Here is a 16,128-nt window from a genome sequence, read left to right as displayed (position 1 = left end):
TGTTAAATCGCTCTGTATTTAATCTATGTTTAAAAACCTATTTAATAAGTATTCAACAAGCACTATGTTCAGGTACAGATAAGATAGGGTATCTTGTTTATACTTGTATAGATCTTAATATATATTTGAATATCAAGTATGTGTCAAGTCAATAGACTTACTCCTACTTGTGCGATGATCTGTAATAATATAGGTATTAAGTACTATACTTAATATGTGCTTAACAACAGCAAACCTTCCCAATGACTAAATACATATTAAGTACCATTCTTAATATGTATTTGTATTGTATTTTAGTTGAAGTATGTGTCAACGAAGTCAATAGACTTTTAAACTCATACTTGTGCGATGATTCGTAAAAAATAGGTATTAAGTACTATACTTAATATGTGCTTAACAACAGTAAAACTCTCCAATGACTAAATACATTTTAAGTACCATACCCCCCCCCCCTCCCCTTTAGCTGGCCGCTGGCCGTTTTATTCATTCATTTACTGCCTTATGCATGAAGGAAATTTGTTTCATTTTATTTTTTTTTAATTTGGATTAATTTTTTCGACAACCCCATTTTCGCTATACATTTTTCTAATGCATGATGGTCTTTCATCAATTTTGCAAGATGCACTTTATTGGCTTTCCTTATTAGCATATGACGGAGATTTGTTTTGGAAATTATCGGATCCTATCCAGCCCCCCCCTTTTGAAATTTCCTAGGTCCGCCCCTGAATAACACCTATTTGTTGCGTTTTCATCAGCGTTTTTAACCTACATTAGGAACACCGACGCAGCTTTCACTAGTTTTTAGCTAGTTATCTCTTCAAAATAAAGTTTGGATGTTTTTACAGATAAAGAAATTAAAATACTATTTTTATCAAGTGATTTACATATAGGTACCTACGGTAGATATATAAAAATTATTTTAAAATGCACGATATCGCAGTGAAACCTCGCTCTCAGATTTAATAATACGGTATTTAAAGGTTGTGTGGGCTTCCTGTGAGCAAAAGCAATTACGACCACAGGTAGCCCAAGCTTGGTTTCTGTGGTGTCCTGTTATAAGGAAATGTATGGAGATTCATCAAAAATTTCAATAAAATCATTGAAACGTGAAATAAAGCCTCGAAATTTTACCCGATCATTGAGAAATAGCCAACGGATTTCTTTCGGCAACCGACCCGAGGTCACGCCCGAAGAAATACTTTTGTATCTTAGTCCGTTAAAAAATACACTCACCATAATTTCGAAGAAAGATTATAAAGTTATAAATTATAAGTTAAATACTTTTGTATCTTAGGCCGTTAAAAAACACAGTCACCATAATTTCGAAGAGAGACTATATCCAAATCCAACCCGCATTTACGATAGACTTCCGGCGTGACCTCGGGTCGATTGCCGAAAGAAATCCGTTGAACTGGTGTACAGTGAGCTCCAAGTACGGGTCAGAACAAGCGAGGTAGTATGTGAATACAGGCAAATTTCATGGCTTAAAGAGGCGAAGACTAACCTCTAATGCGACTTTCTGGGTTCTATAGGGATGTGAGAGAAGGGTCAAGACTAAAATTTGGCGCTGGAAAGAAAATTCGAAGACGTACGAGGTTTCAAAGACCCGTGATGGTTCGCTTTTGGGCCTCGAGTCTCCAACCTTCTCTTATTTCTTACTGGTTGGGAAAAAAATCTTAAAATGGGCTAAATTCAAAAAATAACCACGCAGAGCGAAAGAAGTGCTATTTCTCAATGATCGGGTAAAATTTCGAGGCTTTATTTCTCGTTTCAATGATTTTATTGAAATTTTGGATGAATCTCCATACATTTCCTTATAACAGGACACCACAGAAACCAAGCTTGGGCTACCTGTGTTACGACCAATGAAAACTCTGTATTTCAACACGTGACAAGATTTGAAAGGTTGGCGGTCATTTTTACTAAACCGTTGAAGTAGAAATATAAACGGCAAAGGTTTGCTTGGTTTATTCCTTTCTGTTGTGCTAAAATGGCTTTTTATGGTTGGTTAATGATGCGTGGAAGATGTTGGATGCCTTAACCAAGATAAACTCGTATCGGAATAAGTAAAGGCCGCGAAAGAGCCAAATACTCGCTTCGTATTGCAAGTTGTTGTTCATCGATCTACAGTCGAAGCTCATAAAGGCGCAAATATCGTTTGGTAAGTTGTATTTTCTGACTTATTCAGTACGATAAACCTAATAATATGTTGTTGAAATGCCGAGTTAGTTTTAATGTGAGGGATAAGTTTAATAATATGCCGAAGTTTATTCTTGCCTCGATGTTTTACATGAGTTTACACTAGCCCAACAGGCAAATGTTTATCGTAAACAATATGGTCAAATGTCTTTAAAAAACTACAAAATACGATTTACCAAATGTACTTCAACAGTACTTCTAGAAAATGTAGGCATTTAATTTAATTTGACTGTTTTCTATCCAGTATAAACTAGCTATTGACCCGGGATGAATTGGTTGTGCATTTGACAAAGAGGGCTATATAAGCTGCTTGCCAACACTTGAATACTCTAGAAGTTAATTTCTAATTTCTGCCAATAATTAATTTCTTTAATTAATCTATTTTATTACTGTTATGATATTGATATTTTTACAGAGCCATCCCATCTACATATGAAACAGCAAAGAAAATAAGAAAGAGAGAACAAGGCAACAAGAATACAAAGAGAATCAGAAAATGCTAAGGGTAGGTTAAGTGTTGAACTTAAAAGTTAATCATGAATAAAAAGTGTTGTTATCCTCAAAGATGTTCGGCATAGGGTAAAACATGGACTGGACTCTTGGACCCTGGACCCTTGGACTATTATTTGGACCCATGTTTTACCCTATGCCTTAAATTATACGAGTTAAGTAGAGATTAAGTAGCGATTAAAACAAATACAGGTTAAACGAGGCATAGGGTAAAACATGGACTGGACTCTTGGACCCTGGACTCTTGAACTATTCTTTGAAAAACCTGTGAAAATTTAACCTGTGAAATTTTTTCACAGGTTTTCACAACCTAAAATCCTGTGAAAACGTACACTTTCACAGGTTTCGAAACCTGTGAAAAACCTGTGAAAAGAATTCACAGGTTTTTTCACAGGTTTTTTTCCACAGGTTTGAATTGGTCAAAAACCTGTGAAAAGGGACACTTTCACAGGTTCAAAATGCTGTGAAAAACCTGTGAATATAATTTTTGCAGGTTTTTTGCAAAACATTTCTAGACAGAAAACCTGTACAAAAATACCCTGTGAAAATTATATTCACAGGTTTTTTTAATAAGGAAAAAAACCTATTATACTGTAAATATGGACACTCAAAATCTGTGAAAAACCTGTGAAAAGCTTACATTGGAAGTTTTGAGAAAACCTGTAAAATCCTACTTCAAAACCATTAAGTCAAGAGCTCATTAACAGAAGCAGCAAATCCCCGCGAAATATGTATAAATGGCACCTACATGTAGTAATACTAAATTTTGATTGTCAATTTACAAAAAAAGCCTTTCTGTTTTTCCATCTTTGTCAGTTATGTATCAGTTATGTATTAAGTGTTATAAGATAGCAAAATTTGAGTCCATAAGCTACAAAGAGGTCACTACTGGGATTTTGCAATTTTAATACTGAGCTATGATCTCAAGTCTGACATTGACCATGATCTAATAAAAGTTAAACTTTTCAACATTTTTTATTGTCATTCTTTTTATAAATTTCTTTTGAAATCCTTCAATAACTATCCTGAAAACAATACACGCATTCTAGAAATGGTTATTTACCTATAACTAGATAGGCTTATCCTCTTTTTTCGCTTAAGAATTAATTTTACTGACCAGTTGGCAAGAGCCATATAGACCAGAGCTCATAAGTAGTCATCACTATCTGAGATCCAGCTCTTTTATAAGCTAAAACAGAGCTAACCAGCAAAAAGGGGAAGCACAGTCTGTAGTTTTCAAGTCCTGTGGTGATTTCATCAGCTTTTTGAGGCTGTAAAAAGAGAAAAATGCTATAGTTCAGATTCAAATGCTGCATTTTTTACAACTTGCCAAAACATAACAGCATATATCTATAGAACTCAATATTTAAATAGCTTTTAAATTTAAAAAACCTACCTCCACTGAATAATACTGCTTGCTTGAATACAACTTGAACCTTCATTTTTAATTCTTGGCAAAATACTCAGGGTTTTTTCATTTGATGTCTTCGTTTTTACTTCAGCAGAGGCATTACTATGAGTAAACATATTTGCTTTCATCTCAAAAAATTAAGATCTTTTGTTTTAAACGCTTTGAAGGCTATTTTATATTCTAACAAATAGTTTTTTCTTCATCACAAATCAACCAAGGAAGGTTTCTTTGCAAAAATGAGCGAAAAAACTTTTGATTTCCCGCCTTTTTGCTTTCTAATGCTAACAGCCAAAGAATGATCGTGTTTTCGTCATGTGACCAAGAAAAAGTCCGCTGACTAATAAAGCGAGCCAGCACATTTAAAATGGCGCTGAAAGTTGTGGTTGTTTTTTCTTGCAAAAGAAGGGGAAAAATCAAAAAGTCAGCCAAAATAAGGTATTAATTTAATTTTATAGTTAAGCTTTCAATGTGTTATGTCCATTTTCTAAAATTCAAAAAATTATCAAGGCTTTATCCAAATGAAACTTACTAGTAAAAGTTTTAAAAGTTTTTCTTTCAAAAGTTTTTTTTCGACACTGAAGCAGAAAGACATCAGCTAAGCACATTATGATTAAAAATAATAATAAAACAAATACAAAATGTTTGAGCATTAGATTTCACTTGGAGGATTTCAGGAACAGGAGAATAAGTTTCTGGCAGACAGCACCATCTGATAAATGCCATGCATTCTTCGGTTAATTTATTCAATTTTATAAAAATGTATTATCATTATTGCTAATAAATGTTTTACTCGTAGTTGTGATGAATTGCAAACCCGGAAATTATTGGGATATATAAGCGGTATCGTTGGAATTGAAGCAACCCACCCCATATCTGCAGAGTGTTATTACACCTGTAAGTCTTAAAAAGTCAAAATTGTATTTGAATTATATATTCCATTTGATGTTCAATTCAGTCCATCATGAAATATTAACACTGGATAGAGACAACAAAGTCTTTATCCTCTTTTAGTAGCATCAGCCAAAATTTCCATTCCAAAAATCAACTTTTAAATTCCAATTGGAATTCAGTGGATGAAGAGCCACTCTGTGGAAAATGCTACTGTTATCCTTAAGTAGGATTGTAAGCAGGATCGTGCATCCTATATGAGATCTTTTTAGGATTTTTTATAAAGTAACTTTTATAATGTCAAGTTAAATTTACTGTAGCTGTTCATTAGTGTCATAAGTATGATCATATGCCTTCAAAATATGTTGAGGAAAATTAGAATTATATAAAGGCATTTCAGCTGTTTTCACAGATTTTTCACAGGTTTCTGTTTCAACGAGTTTTTATCATCCGAAATTCACAGGTTTTTCACAGGTATATCTGTTTCAACGAGTTTTTATCTTGCTGAAATTCACAGGTTTTTCACAGGTTTCCATTTCAACGAGTTTTTATCATGCCCAAATTCACAGGTTTTTCACAGGTTTCTGTTTCAACGAGTTTTTATCATGCCCAAATTCACAGGTTTCTGTTTCAATGAGTTTTTATCATGCAGAAATTCACGGGTTTTTCACAGGTTTCTGTTTCAATGAGTTTTTATCATGCCCAAATTCACAGGTTTTTCACAGGTTTCTGTTTCAATGAGTTTTTATCATGCCCCAATTCACAGGTTTTTCACAGGTTTCTGTTTCAATGAGTTTTTATCATGCCCCAATTCACAGTTTTTTCACAGGTTTCTGTTTCAACGAGTTTTTATCATGCCCAAATTCAAAGGTTTTTCACAGGTTTCTGTTTCAACAAGTTTTTATCATGCTGAAATTCACAGGTTTTTCACAGGCTTCTCCACAGAAAATAAAATTCACAGGTTTTTCCCACACAGGTTTAAAATGTTCACAGGTTTTTCACAGGTTTCTGTTTCAATGAGTTTTTATCATGCCCAAATTCACAAGTTTTTCACAGGTTTCTCCACAGAAAATAAAATTCACAGGTTTTTCCCACACAGGTTTAAAATGTTCACAGGTTTTTCACAAGTTTCAAAAATTAAGATTTTTCCAAGAATCGACATGAAATCGGCCGTGTAAAATTCACAGGTTTTTTCACAGGTCATTTTGATGTTACCTGTAATTTCACAGGTTTTTCACAGGATTTTCACAGGTTCTCATACATACAATGCCGGCAAACAGTCAGTCTGGGCATACATTCGATTCTTACTGCGCTCTTCTGTTAAGGCCAGTTTTGACGGTACGATTTTTGCCTGCAACTATTGTATGCAACACGCTCGCGTCTGTCGTGGGCGTGTTGTATGCTTGATTTAAACGCTACGACTCGAGTTGTAGGATGGCACGAGCGTGTTCTATACAGTAGTTGTAGGCGAAAGTCATACCGTCTAAATCGGCCTTTACAATGTTGAATGTCATAGGAAAAAAAAAAGACAAAAAAGAAAACCCCTCAACATAGCATAGCCTTTCATTTGAAAATGTTACTTTGATTTGCGCTCATTCGAAGCTTGATTTAGAAGTCGTTCCATGACAATTTCACTTATCTATAAATTGATTTGAACGCGGCCATATGGCAGCAAAATAAAAACCTTACAAGTGATTAAAAAAAAAAGACTAATGTATATAATGACCAATAGTTATAAGAAATATAATGGTTCAAACATGGGTCCACTCCATGTTTCACCCTATACCACTAAAGTAGCAGTTAACCAGTTCAAAACAAATACAGGTTAAACGAAGGTTAAGTGCACATCAAATACCATTATTAAATACATATTAAAGCTACAAAAAGTAGCATTATAGTATACGAGTTAAGTAGAGATTAAGTAGCGATTAAAGGGACTCTGAGGTGCCAGACACTTCGCCACTTCTTCTAGCTCACTTTCCTCGCTCACACTTTCATCGGGTGTATTATAATCTTCTCCTCAAGCAATTTCCGACTCAAATTGATAAGGAACAGCCATACTTCAATAGCAAAATTTGTATGATTCAACTCCAGCTATCCAACAAGTTCCACTATCTGACGTCATCAGACCACATTCATCCCAAGCCATCAAATCCACGATATTCCACAGGGCGCCCAGCTTAAGTCATTTCGCAACTTTGACGGACGATATCACCCCAAAAAATGCATTTCATGGAATTTTCATTTCGATTTTCAAAATCAACAAGGTTTGATGTACATTTTAAGCTATGGTCTGTCTGGCACCTCAGAGTCCCTTTAAGATGACTGCCTACTTTTGAAAATTGATTTAAGCTTTTTTTAAAACTTCGATTTTCCGAATTGAAATTCAATGCTGATTCCAAATCTGGATAGAAAAATAGGGTGTCACGAGCTCGTTTTCGAGATAATCAGCATTTAATGGAAGCCTACGCACGAGCTTTTGGAGTAGAAATTGCGCCACCGGAAGTGATTAGAAAAAAATTAAGATGAATAAGATAATAATTATTTGCAGACTATATGATTGCATGAATGAAGGCTAGTCAATCATTCTACAATAGTACATGGATATTTTCGACAAAAAGACAGAGAGATACATTGATTTGTCATATTTTGTAGTTTCGGTGCTTTTAAAAAATCTCATAAAGTCGAACAAAAATCTATTTTTTCACGCGTTCCTGATTTAAACTTTTCCTAAAATGTTGATATAACTTAGATTTTTAGGAGTTTTTTCGAATGAGCTATCAAAAAATATAGAGTCCCGTGCAAGATTTGAGGGTTTTGCCCTGTAGAAGCTCAAAACGCGTATGGTTCTTCAATAAAATCTTGTAGATTTTTCAGCGGTTTTTGAGCGCGCGCTCATCGTGGGCTCAATTCGAACGTTCAAAAGTAGGCAGCCACCTTAAGTATAAAAAAATTTCCCAAGGTACTACGGCATTTACGATTACGGGCAATTTTCTTGCCATAATGTCTAGTTACTGATTAAATGGTTTCATACAAGAAGTTAAAGAGGACTGAATTTGCTTTTTGGGAAAAAAACACGCATTTTTCACGCACGATTAACTGAAGTTTCCTAGCACTCGATCGTTTATAACGTATCAGTCAATCAACTAAAACTATTCGTTTTGCAGATCATTTGGACAAAAAAATATTGAAAATTAAAGACATTCTTTACCTGGTTGAACGATTTCGAATAAGGTTAAAAGCAAGCAGATGGAAAGGTACTGAAGTCTCAACGCCATGCCTTAACCTGCGAGCAGAGTCTTCTTTTAGGTGGCTGCCTACAGCTGCCTACTTTTGAACGTTCGATTTGAGCCCACGATGTGCGCGCGCATTTTTTTTCTAATCACTTCTGGTGGCGCAATTTTTACTCCAAAAGCTCGTGCGTAGGCTCCCATTAAATGCTGATTATCTCGAAAACGAGCTCGGGACACCCTATTTTTCTTTCCAGATTTGGAATCAGCATTAAATTTCAATTCGGAAAATCGAAGTTTTAAGAAAAGCTTAAATAAATTTCCAAAAGTAGGCAGTCACCTTAACTCCTCTACGGGCGAGTGAAGAAAAGGGGACTATGCAGAAATAAAGTAGGTCGTCTGTACCGTGGTAGTCTTGTCCAGACATGACCTCTGACGTCACGCTGTACATGGGGCCAATCATATCATATGATTTATTGAGTCTACACACGGTTAAGACTGGGAACCAAAAGTTCGTGGCAGTTGTAGCGTGTAACCAGACAGTGGTGGTGGTTGTATCCTCGATGGCAGAGATGTCTTCTGATCTACTGGCCAATAAGATGCGTTCTAGTATCTACCAATGATATTGCATGGTGATCGTGTCTTCGTATCGTCATCTCCCCTGGGGACCCAGGCTGGCAAGACTACGGACTCGTTAACCACGCTACACTTACCAGAGAAAGTAGGCGGCTAGTCACAACTCTTGAAAATAATGTAAACCTCGAAGCACTCTCAAGAATAATTACCAGGTAATGTATTGTGTCTTTATCTGTGATTATTATAGACATAATCTTGAGCGTAACCTAAGTTAATGTTCCTTTTCGTTACGCCTTTCACTCTGATCAAGATGGAGGTGTGAAATCCTCGCTAGGTTAAGCTAGCCTGTTCGATATATTCGCTTTAGATTATGGAAAAAAACAACTAAAACTCCAAGTGGTTTACTTAGTTGAAGCATTATCTGAAATTCAGATTGTATTTAGATTTTATATTTAATATGGTAGGCCTCCTAAACAAGGGGAAGGATCGTCCCGGGTTGCGATTGTCTTGCTATTGTGTTTATGCTTTATAATCTCGATCTTTTGTCTACAGCATCATTTTTTTTTCAATTGAAGCTTATCAGAAACGATTTTCTAGTTCTTATATTTACAATCGAAAGTGGGTCTAATTCATATTGGAATCGAAGTGCTGAGTACTCAACGTGGACCAATACAATAGTTTGATAGCTTTCATTCAACATTTTATGAATTTTGTGTCAATACTATATGATAAGAACTCCCATGACTGATGTAGACATTATAAACTTAAATCTGCTATTCATACTATTTTTACGTTATCATTCCGGCATATATTGTCTTTGGAGGGAATTTATGGATGAAGTCCTGGTATAACACTGAGCCCATGAGCCAGAATCACATGCAAATGAACTACCTGTGTAAAACCAAACCTTTCTGGTTAGGAGGGTAACACAGGTAAAGCAGGAATTGGAGTTTAGAAGTTGATTTTTATGGAGGGACAAAAACTGGAGGACCCAGAGATAAGCCCTCAAAGCACAGGAGAGTTCTTACAAATATCTTTGCTCTCTACAAAACCAAGCAAGGCAAGGCTCAAACTCAGGTTGCGTTGGTGAAAGGCAAGGCTCAAACTCAGGTTGCGTTGGTGAAAGGCAAGGAATTAAATACTGGCTGCTATAACACCCCTACTTCCCGCATATTTGATCTCACTAGCAGCTATATGTGGAATGAGAATAAATCAAGGCACAGCTTAAGTATGAGCTTACCAACATGCTTATACCACTTTTGCCTTGTATAAATTTATTAACCTATTCAGTTCAGTATTCCTTCATGTGTTTGTATCATGGCTGGAAGATTTCATTTATTATTTGAAATTTAAATTTGAGTTTGTTTTGAAACTACTAAAATGAAGGTCATAATCTTTAAATCTTAGCATTGGCTAGGAATTGGTCATTCACATATTTGTGAATGGGGTTTTTGAAATAATAGCTGAAAACACTTCTTTGCACATCGATGTTTAAAATTCGCTGTCTGCATAGATATGAAAACCACAGGAATAGGCAACTAGAAATGAAGTAAGTTTACAATTATAACTTTTTCTCCATATCTAGAGGCTGAGAGCAGGATAACATGGCAGGACAACAAATTAATGAAACTACAAACAGTAGTGGTAAGTAGGAACTTTTTTCATTTAAGGGATTTCACATTTTTTTAAGGCTGCTGCCAAAGAAAATTTACTTGTTCACCTAGCTTCAAAAAATGAATAGACATTTTTGAGAGCTTAAGTTTGCTAAGGTCTGGCTTAGTCCCATATTTCCTGAAGCACATGTATTTCTGTTTGTCACAAAACGTATCAGATTTTACTGAAAATTTGCTCATTGGGTAGTTCCAGAAAATATCCATACCTATACCATGGGCGACACCGATTTTCTTACCCCCTAGCTTTTGGAAATTCAAAACGGCTAAAGGCCCCTGGCCAAGGAACTCCTTATTTGTTTATCCCCCCTGTTCCCATTGGAATTCCATGTCACTATATATACCCTTAGCATTATTAGAGTATGTGGACCGCGTGGCACTAATGAAAATAGTAGAAGATAATATAGGTAAGTTGTAGTGCTTGGGAACGAGGTTATTCCGGGCAAAAGCCCTTGGAATTAAATTCGGAAAAATTAATTTCCGACCTCGCTGGGATTCGAACCCACGACCTTCGGAATTATTAGAATTATTAAATAGCTTACTATGAAAGAGATTGTTGCCAATTCTTTGCAAGAAGAACTGAGATGAATCAGGGAATGGAAGTCGAAAAGCGAAGTGCATATATTACAAAACTTTGTTTAGAGGTCTTAAAACTTCAAAATCATAAAAACAACAACAAATACTCTTGTTCTTTTCATAACTTATCATCAATATTTAAAGTGCACCTAAACCCTGATACGATACTTTCAGTATTGATTGTACATGGTCATGGTGTTGTCACCTTAGACAGAAAGCGGGCAAAAGCTTTCATTGGGAACAAGTTATCCCATGCCAGAAAGCCAAGTGCTTACAAAGGCAAAGTAAGAAAATGTTTTGTATATTAAATACTTTAGAGTGGTTGGGGTATCATTACTATGTATACTTTGATTGGTCCAGAGTTTTATGTTGTCAGAGTACAGATGTACACATTATAATATGACAATCATGGTTATTTCAAACAATGAGCTTCCTTTCAGTTCCCATGCTGCACAGAAAAAAGTAACTAATAATTATTTTGATTTTATTTTTATATAAAATAATTGCCTTATTTAACTTTTCTGCGCATTAAAGAAAAACGATAAAAAGTCATATACTCAAATCAAATTGTCTTTTTTCGCACCACATTTTTAAGCCATCTGTGCATCTGGACGAGTGCAGACTTAATACAAGATGTACATGCAATCTGCTTATCTTATTATTTTTTTTATAGAACAATTACCACAGCAAAACTAGGGGTACATCTAGTGGAAAAACCAAGGTGTGCAACATTGTAGTCTGTCATAGATATAACCTTTTAAAATGATATATAGATCAATATATGTTTTCTAAAAAATGACCCATCTGTTGATTTTTGAATTATGTACAATTATTGCAAAACAGCCTGTGAATGTACATTATAACCTTAAACATTCAGTGACTATTAGGTATATTTTTCCATTGTCTATATAAAGAAAATTTCTTTTCAATTTATTTATTCAAAGCCACATTACATACGTGTATTACAAGCCCTTGTAATCGAGCATTTTCATAAATGATATCAATAAACAAATTAATATTTATTTGTTTATTTACATAACTTTATCCATGACAATTATCTAATTTCCAAAGCTATATTGGAAAGGGTAAGCACAACAGAGATTGGCTCCAAATTAAATGCACCCTAACGAAAAATTAAATTACATATAGCAAAAAAATACGAATAATGATAAACTCTAGTGAAAAAATCAGGTGAAGATTTACCAATTATACTTAGATGTAATTTAAAGGCTAAGATTATGGCAAAAATTAGTCTGATCTATTTTTCATTAATTACATCTTAAGTAATTCTAAAGTAAGGGGCAGTTAAGATGAGGATATCAGTAGTACTAGATCTAGGATTTTGTAATCATAATATTCAACTATAAACATTACATTTTGTCTTTAAAGGTGGTGTCAGCTCAGGATACCCTGAAGAAAAGAAATCTTAACGTAAGTTTATTGGTTCAGTATCCTTGAAAATATTGTCTTCCCTATGTAATCAACCAACATATGCACAGCCCCCTGCCTTTGTTTTGTGTTAACCTACATAATTTATTATTATCATTATTATTATTATCGTTATTTTAATAATATGTTTTTAAATATTATTGTAATATTCATAATAATAAGTATAAAAATAAAAATAATTATTTTTATTTTTATTATTTTTATTATTATTATAATTGTATCATCACTTTATAATCCCATAGCAACTATTGTATTATTTTCAATTTTCAAATTTCTTTCCTGTCCAAATTAAAGATTAATCTGGATGGCTTCCATTCGCATTTTTTGTATCTGCCAATCAAATCTCAGGGGAAACAATAGAAATTGACTTTGAGCCAATCAACGCGACATCTGCTTACGACCGGCCGGCCTTTGTTTACTTTTTTTCGATTTTTTTTCCAAATGGTGGAAGTTGTTAAATTGGGATCTTCTTTTTGAAGACCTTTTTAGCGTTAAAAAACGATGATATAATTAATCTGCAATAGTATTACATGTCTGTCCAATTTGGAAATAATTGAATTAAAAAAATCCTTGAACTGCCAAATATTGGACTCAGCCTATCAGCCTCTTCCAATCTTGTCAGTCCTCTGAATTTTTTTCATCCAATTATTTTCAAACAGGACAGCATGTATATAATCCTATTGCCTATACTTATTAGTATTATTATTGATAATATAATTAATAATTATTATTTAATAATAATAATAATATTAATAATAACAACATACATTTATGCTCCCAATATATCTCATATACATGTAGGGCTTAAAGCAAACAACTGATCATGAAGAAGAGGGACCAAGCAACAAAAAAGCTGCTCTTGAAATTGTAAGTACCTGTATCTTTTATAAAATTTAACAACTTTCTTTGTTGTATTACTGCTATGGGTGTCCAACTTTAGCCACCTCTACAGAGTTTTTTTACGAAATTAATACAAGCACTAAATTTTTCCTCAAAAATTCAGATAAAATGCAATCTTAAATATTATTATTTAGAACTCTTAGAAAAGCTATCATAGAATTCGAAGGCTCTATAACTAGATTTACATATTGTAGTAATGTAATTAGGCACCATCCACTGTTTTCTCTATAAAAAAACATCAAGCAGGCTTTGAACAAAAACATCTCAAATGCCCTTAGTAAATACCAAAAGATTTAAATTCAAAATAGTTTCGTAAATAGACTACTTTTTAAATATAATTTAGCAGTACATGCAGTCTTAGATTTAGTACCTATTTTAGTTTTTTGTTAACTTAACTTTTATCGTAAATATTTGCTGTAATTATTACTATAGGTTTTTAGATCTTCATAGATTTTATAGATTTTATATGATTTTCTTACTATTGTTGTAACCTTCAATATTTTGTTTATTGATTGAGTAAAGACCCATTGTTATTATCATCATCGTCATTATTATTATTTGAGTATTCATTACTATGCTACTATATTGAAAATCATAAATTATATTATTTGAAAAAATAAAAAGGTGGCCATATGATTGGATGCACACGTCTGTCCTTATAGCTTCAAGATTGCTTTTTACTATATATGAATATGATTATGAACAGACCATTTTATTTCTCGTAGGAAACATGTCAAGTAGAGAATAATGAGGTATCAAATTCAAATTCAAATTACAAAGAAATTGGAATATTTTAATCTGTGAATCTTTATATAAGGCGATAAACAATGATTAATTTTGTATAAAATGTTAATTAATCAGTTGCAATATTCTTTTAATTTAATTTTTTTTTTTTTTTTACATCAACGATTTTCAATTATGTTGTGAATGTTTGATATTTTCATTTTTATTACAGCAACATGATGGGCAAAGTGACTACTTCGAAAGAAGAGAGCAAAGGATAAAGGAAAACAAGTTGGAAATGTGGAAAATTGGCCTGGTAAGATAATATTTATTTAGTCAGCATATAGTTGAGTGGTCAGAGCATTGGTTTCACAGCCCTGCGGTCCAAGGTTCGATTCCCACTCTGGCCACTAGATGACATTGTATTTGTTAATTGGGTCCCTGTTTGGACAAAATACAATTTCTCTGCCATGCTTTTTAAATAGTGAGCCAACTGGTTTGTCTCCTAGCCAGTTGGGATTTTTAACAATATTATGTTTATATTACGGTTTCTAATTTGTCTCCCCAAATTAGCTCTTCAAGAGCTAAATACATTGAGATGTAAATAAAGTGGATTTATTTATTTAAAATTTTTTTATTATGTACTTCAACAACATTTGATTTGATCTTCTAGCTTTCTGGTGAAGCCCAAGGGTAACAACGATTAGACATGTGTATGTAATATATATCTCTACATACGCATTACTTACAAAAAATTTTATCAACAATATTGTATATGGGCACCCATGCATTGCATGTAACATATTATTGTTGTTCTGATGTATTGGAGATACTTACTGTTTCCTTTTGTTTATTTCAGCTTACCAAATCAGAGGCAACAATTGTTGCTCTGTTCTTCTTGGGAATACCAAAATTGCAAGATGTGCAAATGAAGGTTTTGAAGCAAGCTTGCTTAAACAACAATGTCCCCTTCACAAAACTCTCCAAGAAGAACCATTTGTGTGAACTTCTTGGGGAGTTTTTATACGAAGAAGAAATAAGAAGAAGAAAAAATGACGATGAAGGTTTTACTTATAGTAACCTTAAATCCATGATCACAGATATCTGAGTCTGAGTTCACAATTTTATTTTATTGCTGCTTTTTTACCAGTTTTTCCATGTGCATCCCTTGGTAGATTGTAGAATGACAGCAATTTTTGGGTCAATTGAATGCTCTGAAACATATTTTTTTATGATTGTTGTGCGATGACAATTTTCTGAAAAAAGGTTGACATAAATAGCACATGAAATTCATATCTGCGCAAATGAAAAAATCCACAAATTAAATGCTTTCTTCTGAGGTCTGAGTCTTCTGCGAATATTAATGGAAAAGATATTTGAACATCAGCTATATGTACATGTCACTTGTACAGCTATGATCTAGACCATTTTGAACATCACCAATAATAATACTGTCGAATGGAAACATCATAAAATTATTTAAGATATTTTTTCAAATTTCTCATGTTAAAATGTTTTTTATCTCTGGACAACAATATTGTATTTATATATGTGTATGCAGTCAATGTATTTAGCAATATATTCTTGTATGCATTAATAAATGTTAATTTAATTGCAATAAAGTACATTTTTTTACTAGCAACCAAGCACTGTTCTGTTACTTGTAACTTTAGATTTCAAAGAACATCACATAAATTCACGAATAATATCATAAAAATTATATTTACAAAAAATGTCACAGTTAGAGTGCTCGCACTAAACCCGTGAAACAAGTACTTAACAATTTTTAGTACTAAATAGTGATAATCAAACAATAGGAAACAAAGGATTCTGTATGAACTGCATGCACTCTATTTACAAACAATTTATAAACAATATGAAAGAAATTTACAAACAATATGACTTAGATTTACAAACAATATGAAAGAAATTTACAAACAATATCACAGTAATTTACAAACAATATGACAGAAATTTACAAACAATGTGACAAAAT

The 16,128-nt window shown here is 33.5% G+C and overlaps 2 protein-coding genes across 17 annotated transcripts in view; one reads left to right on the top strand and one right to left on the bottom strand.

The window, feature by feature from the left end:
* LOC148913843 (uncharacterized) overlaps positions 1-8,346 on the bottom strand; it is a 39,494-nt gene extending 31,148 nt beyond the window's left edge. Inside the window, exons 1-3 of one of the 5 annotated variants that reach the window (XM_089025882.1) lie at positions 8,220-8,274; positions 4,106-4,222; positions 3,827-3,980 (exon numbers count right to left, since the gene is read on the bottom strand). In XM_089025882.1, coding sequence (XP_088882008.1) covers positions 3,827-3,869 — 43 coding nt within the window. In that variant the 5' untranslated portion in view covers positions 3,870-3,980; positions 4,106-4,222; positions 8,220-8,274. Of the gene's footprint in view, positions 1-3,826; positions 4,075-4,105; positions 4,223-8,219 lie in introns of those variants that run through there. The other 4 variants (XM_089025880.1, XM_089025879.1, XM_089025881.1 and 1 more) reach the window with 4 other exon arrangements.
* LOC148913842 (uncharacterized) lies at positions 1,888-15,774 on the top strand. 12 transcript variants are annotated; one of them, XM_089025892.1, is made up of 9 exons: positions 8,758-9,026; positions 10,400-10,458; positions 11,205-11,344; positions 11,734-11,781; positions 12,450-12,491; positions 13,311-13,376; positions 14,135-14,161; positions 14,365-14,448; positions 14,992-15,774. In XM_089025892.1, the coding sequence occupies exons 2-9, from the start codon at positions 10,419-10,421 to the stop codon at positions 15,238-15,240; spliced, it is 696 nt and encodes a 231-aa protein (XP_088882018.1). In that variant the 5' UTR covers positions 8,758-9,026; positions 10,400-10,418; the 3' UTR covers positions 15,241-15,774. The 12 variants fall into 12 exon arrangements, with proteins under 12 accessions (XP_088882026.1, XP_088882015.1, XP_088882018.1 ...); XM_089025895.1 differs by having other exon boundaries at positions 8,845-9,026; positions 11,235-11,344; XM_089025897.1 differs by having other exon boundaries at positions 8,875-9,026; positions 11,271-11,344.
* Positions 15,775-16,128: the final 354 nt, after the last annotated feature.

This window comes from Actinia tenebrosa, unplaced genomic scaffold (assembly GCF_029948245.1).
Source record: "Actinia tenebrosa isolate PJP-AT-01 unplaced genomic scaffold, QUT_ActTen_1.0 PGA_scaffold0__85_contigs__length_37466705, whole genome shotgun sequence".
Classification (NCBI taxonomy): Eukaryota; Metazoa; Cnidaria; class Anthozoa; order Actiniaria; family Actiniidae; genus Actinia; species Actinia tenebrosa.
Note: the sequence above shows the minus strand (reverse complement) of the source record. Positions and strands in the feature narration are given on the sequence as shown.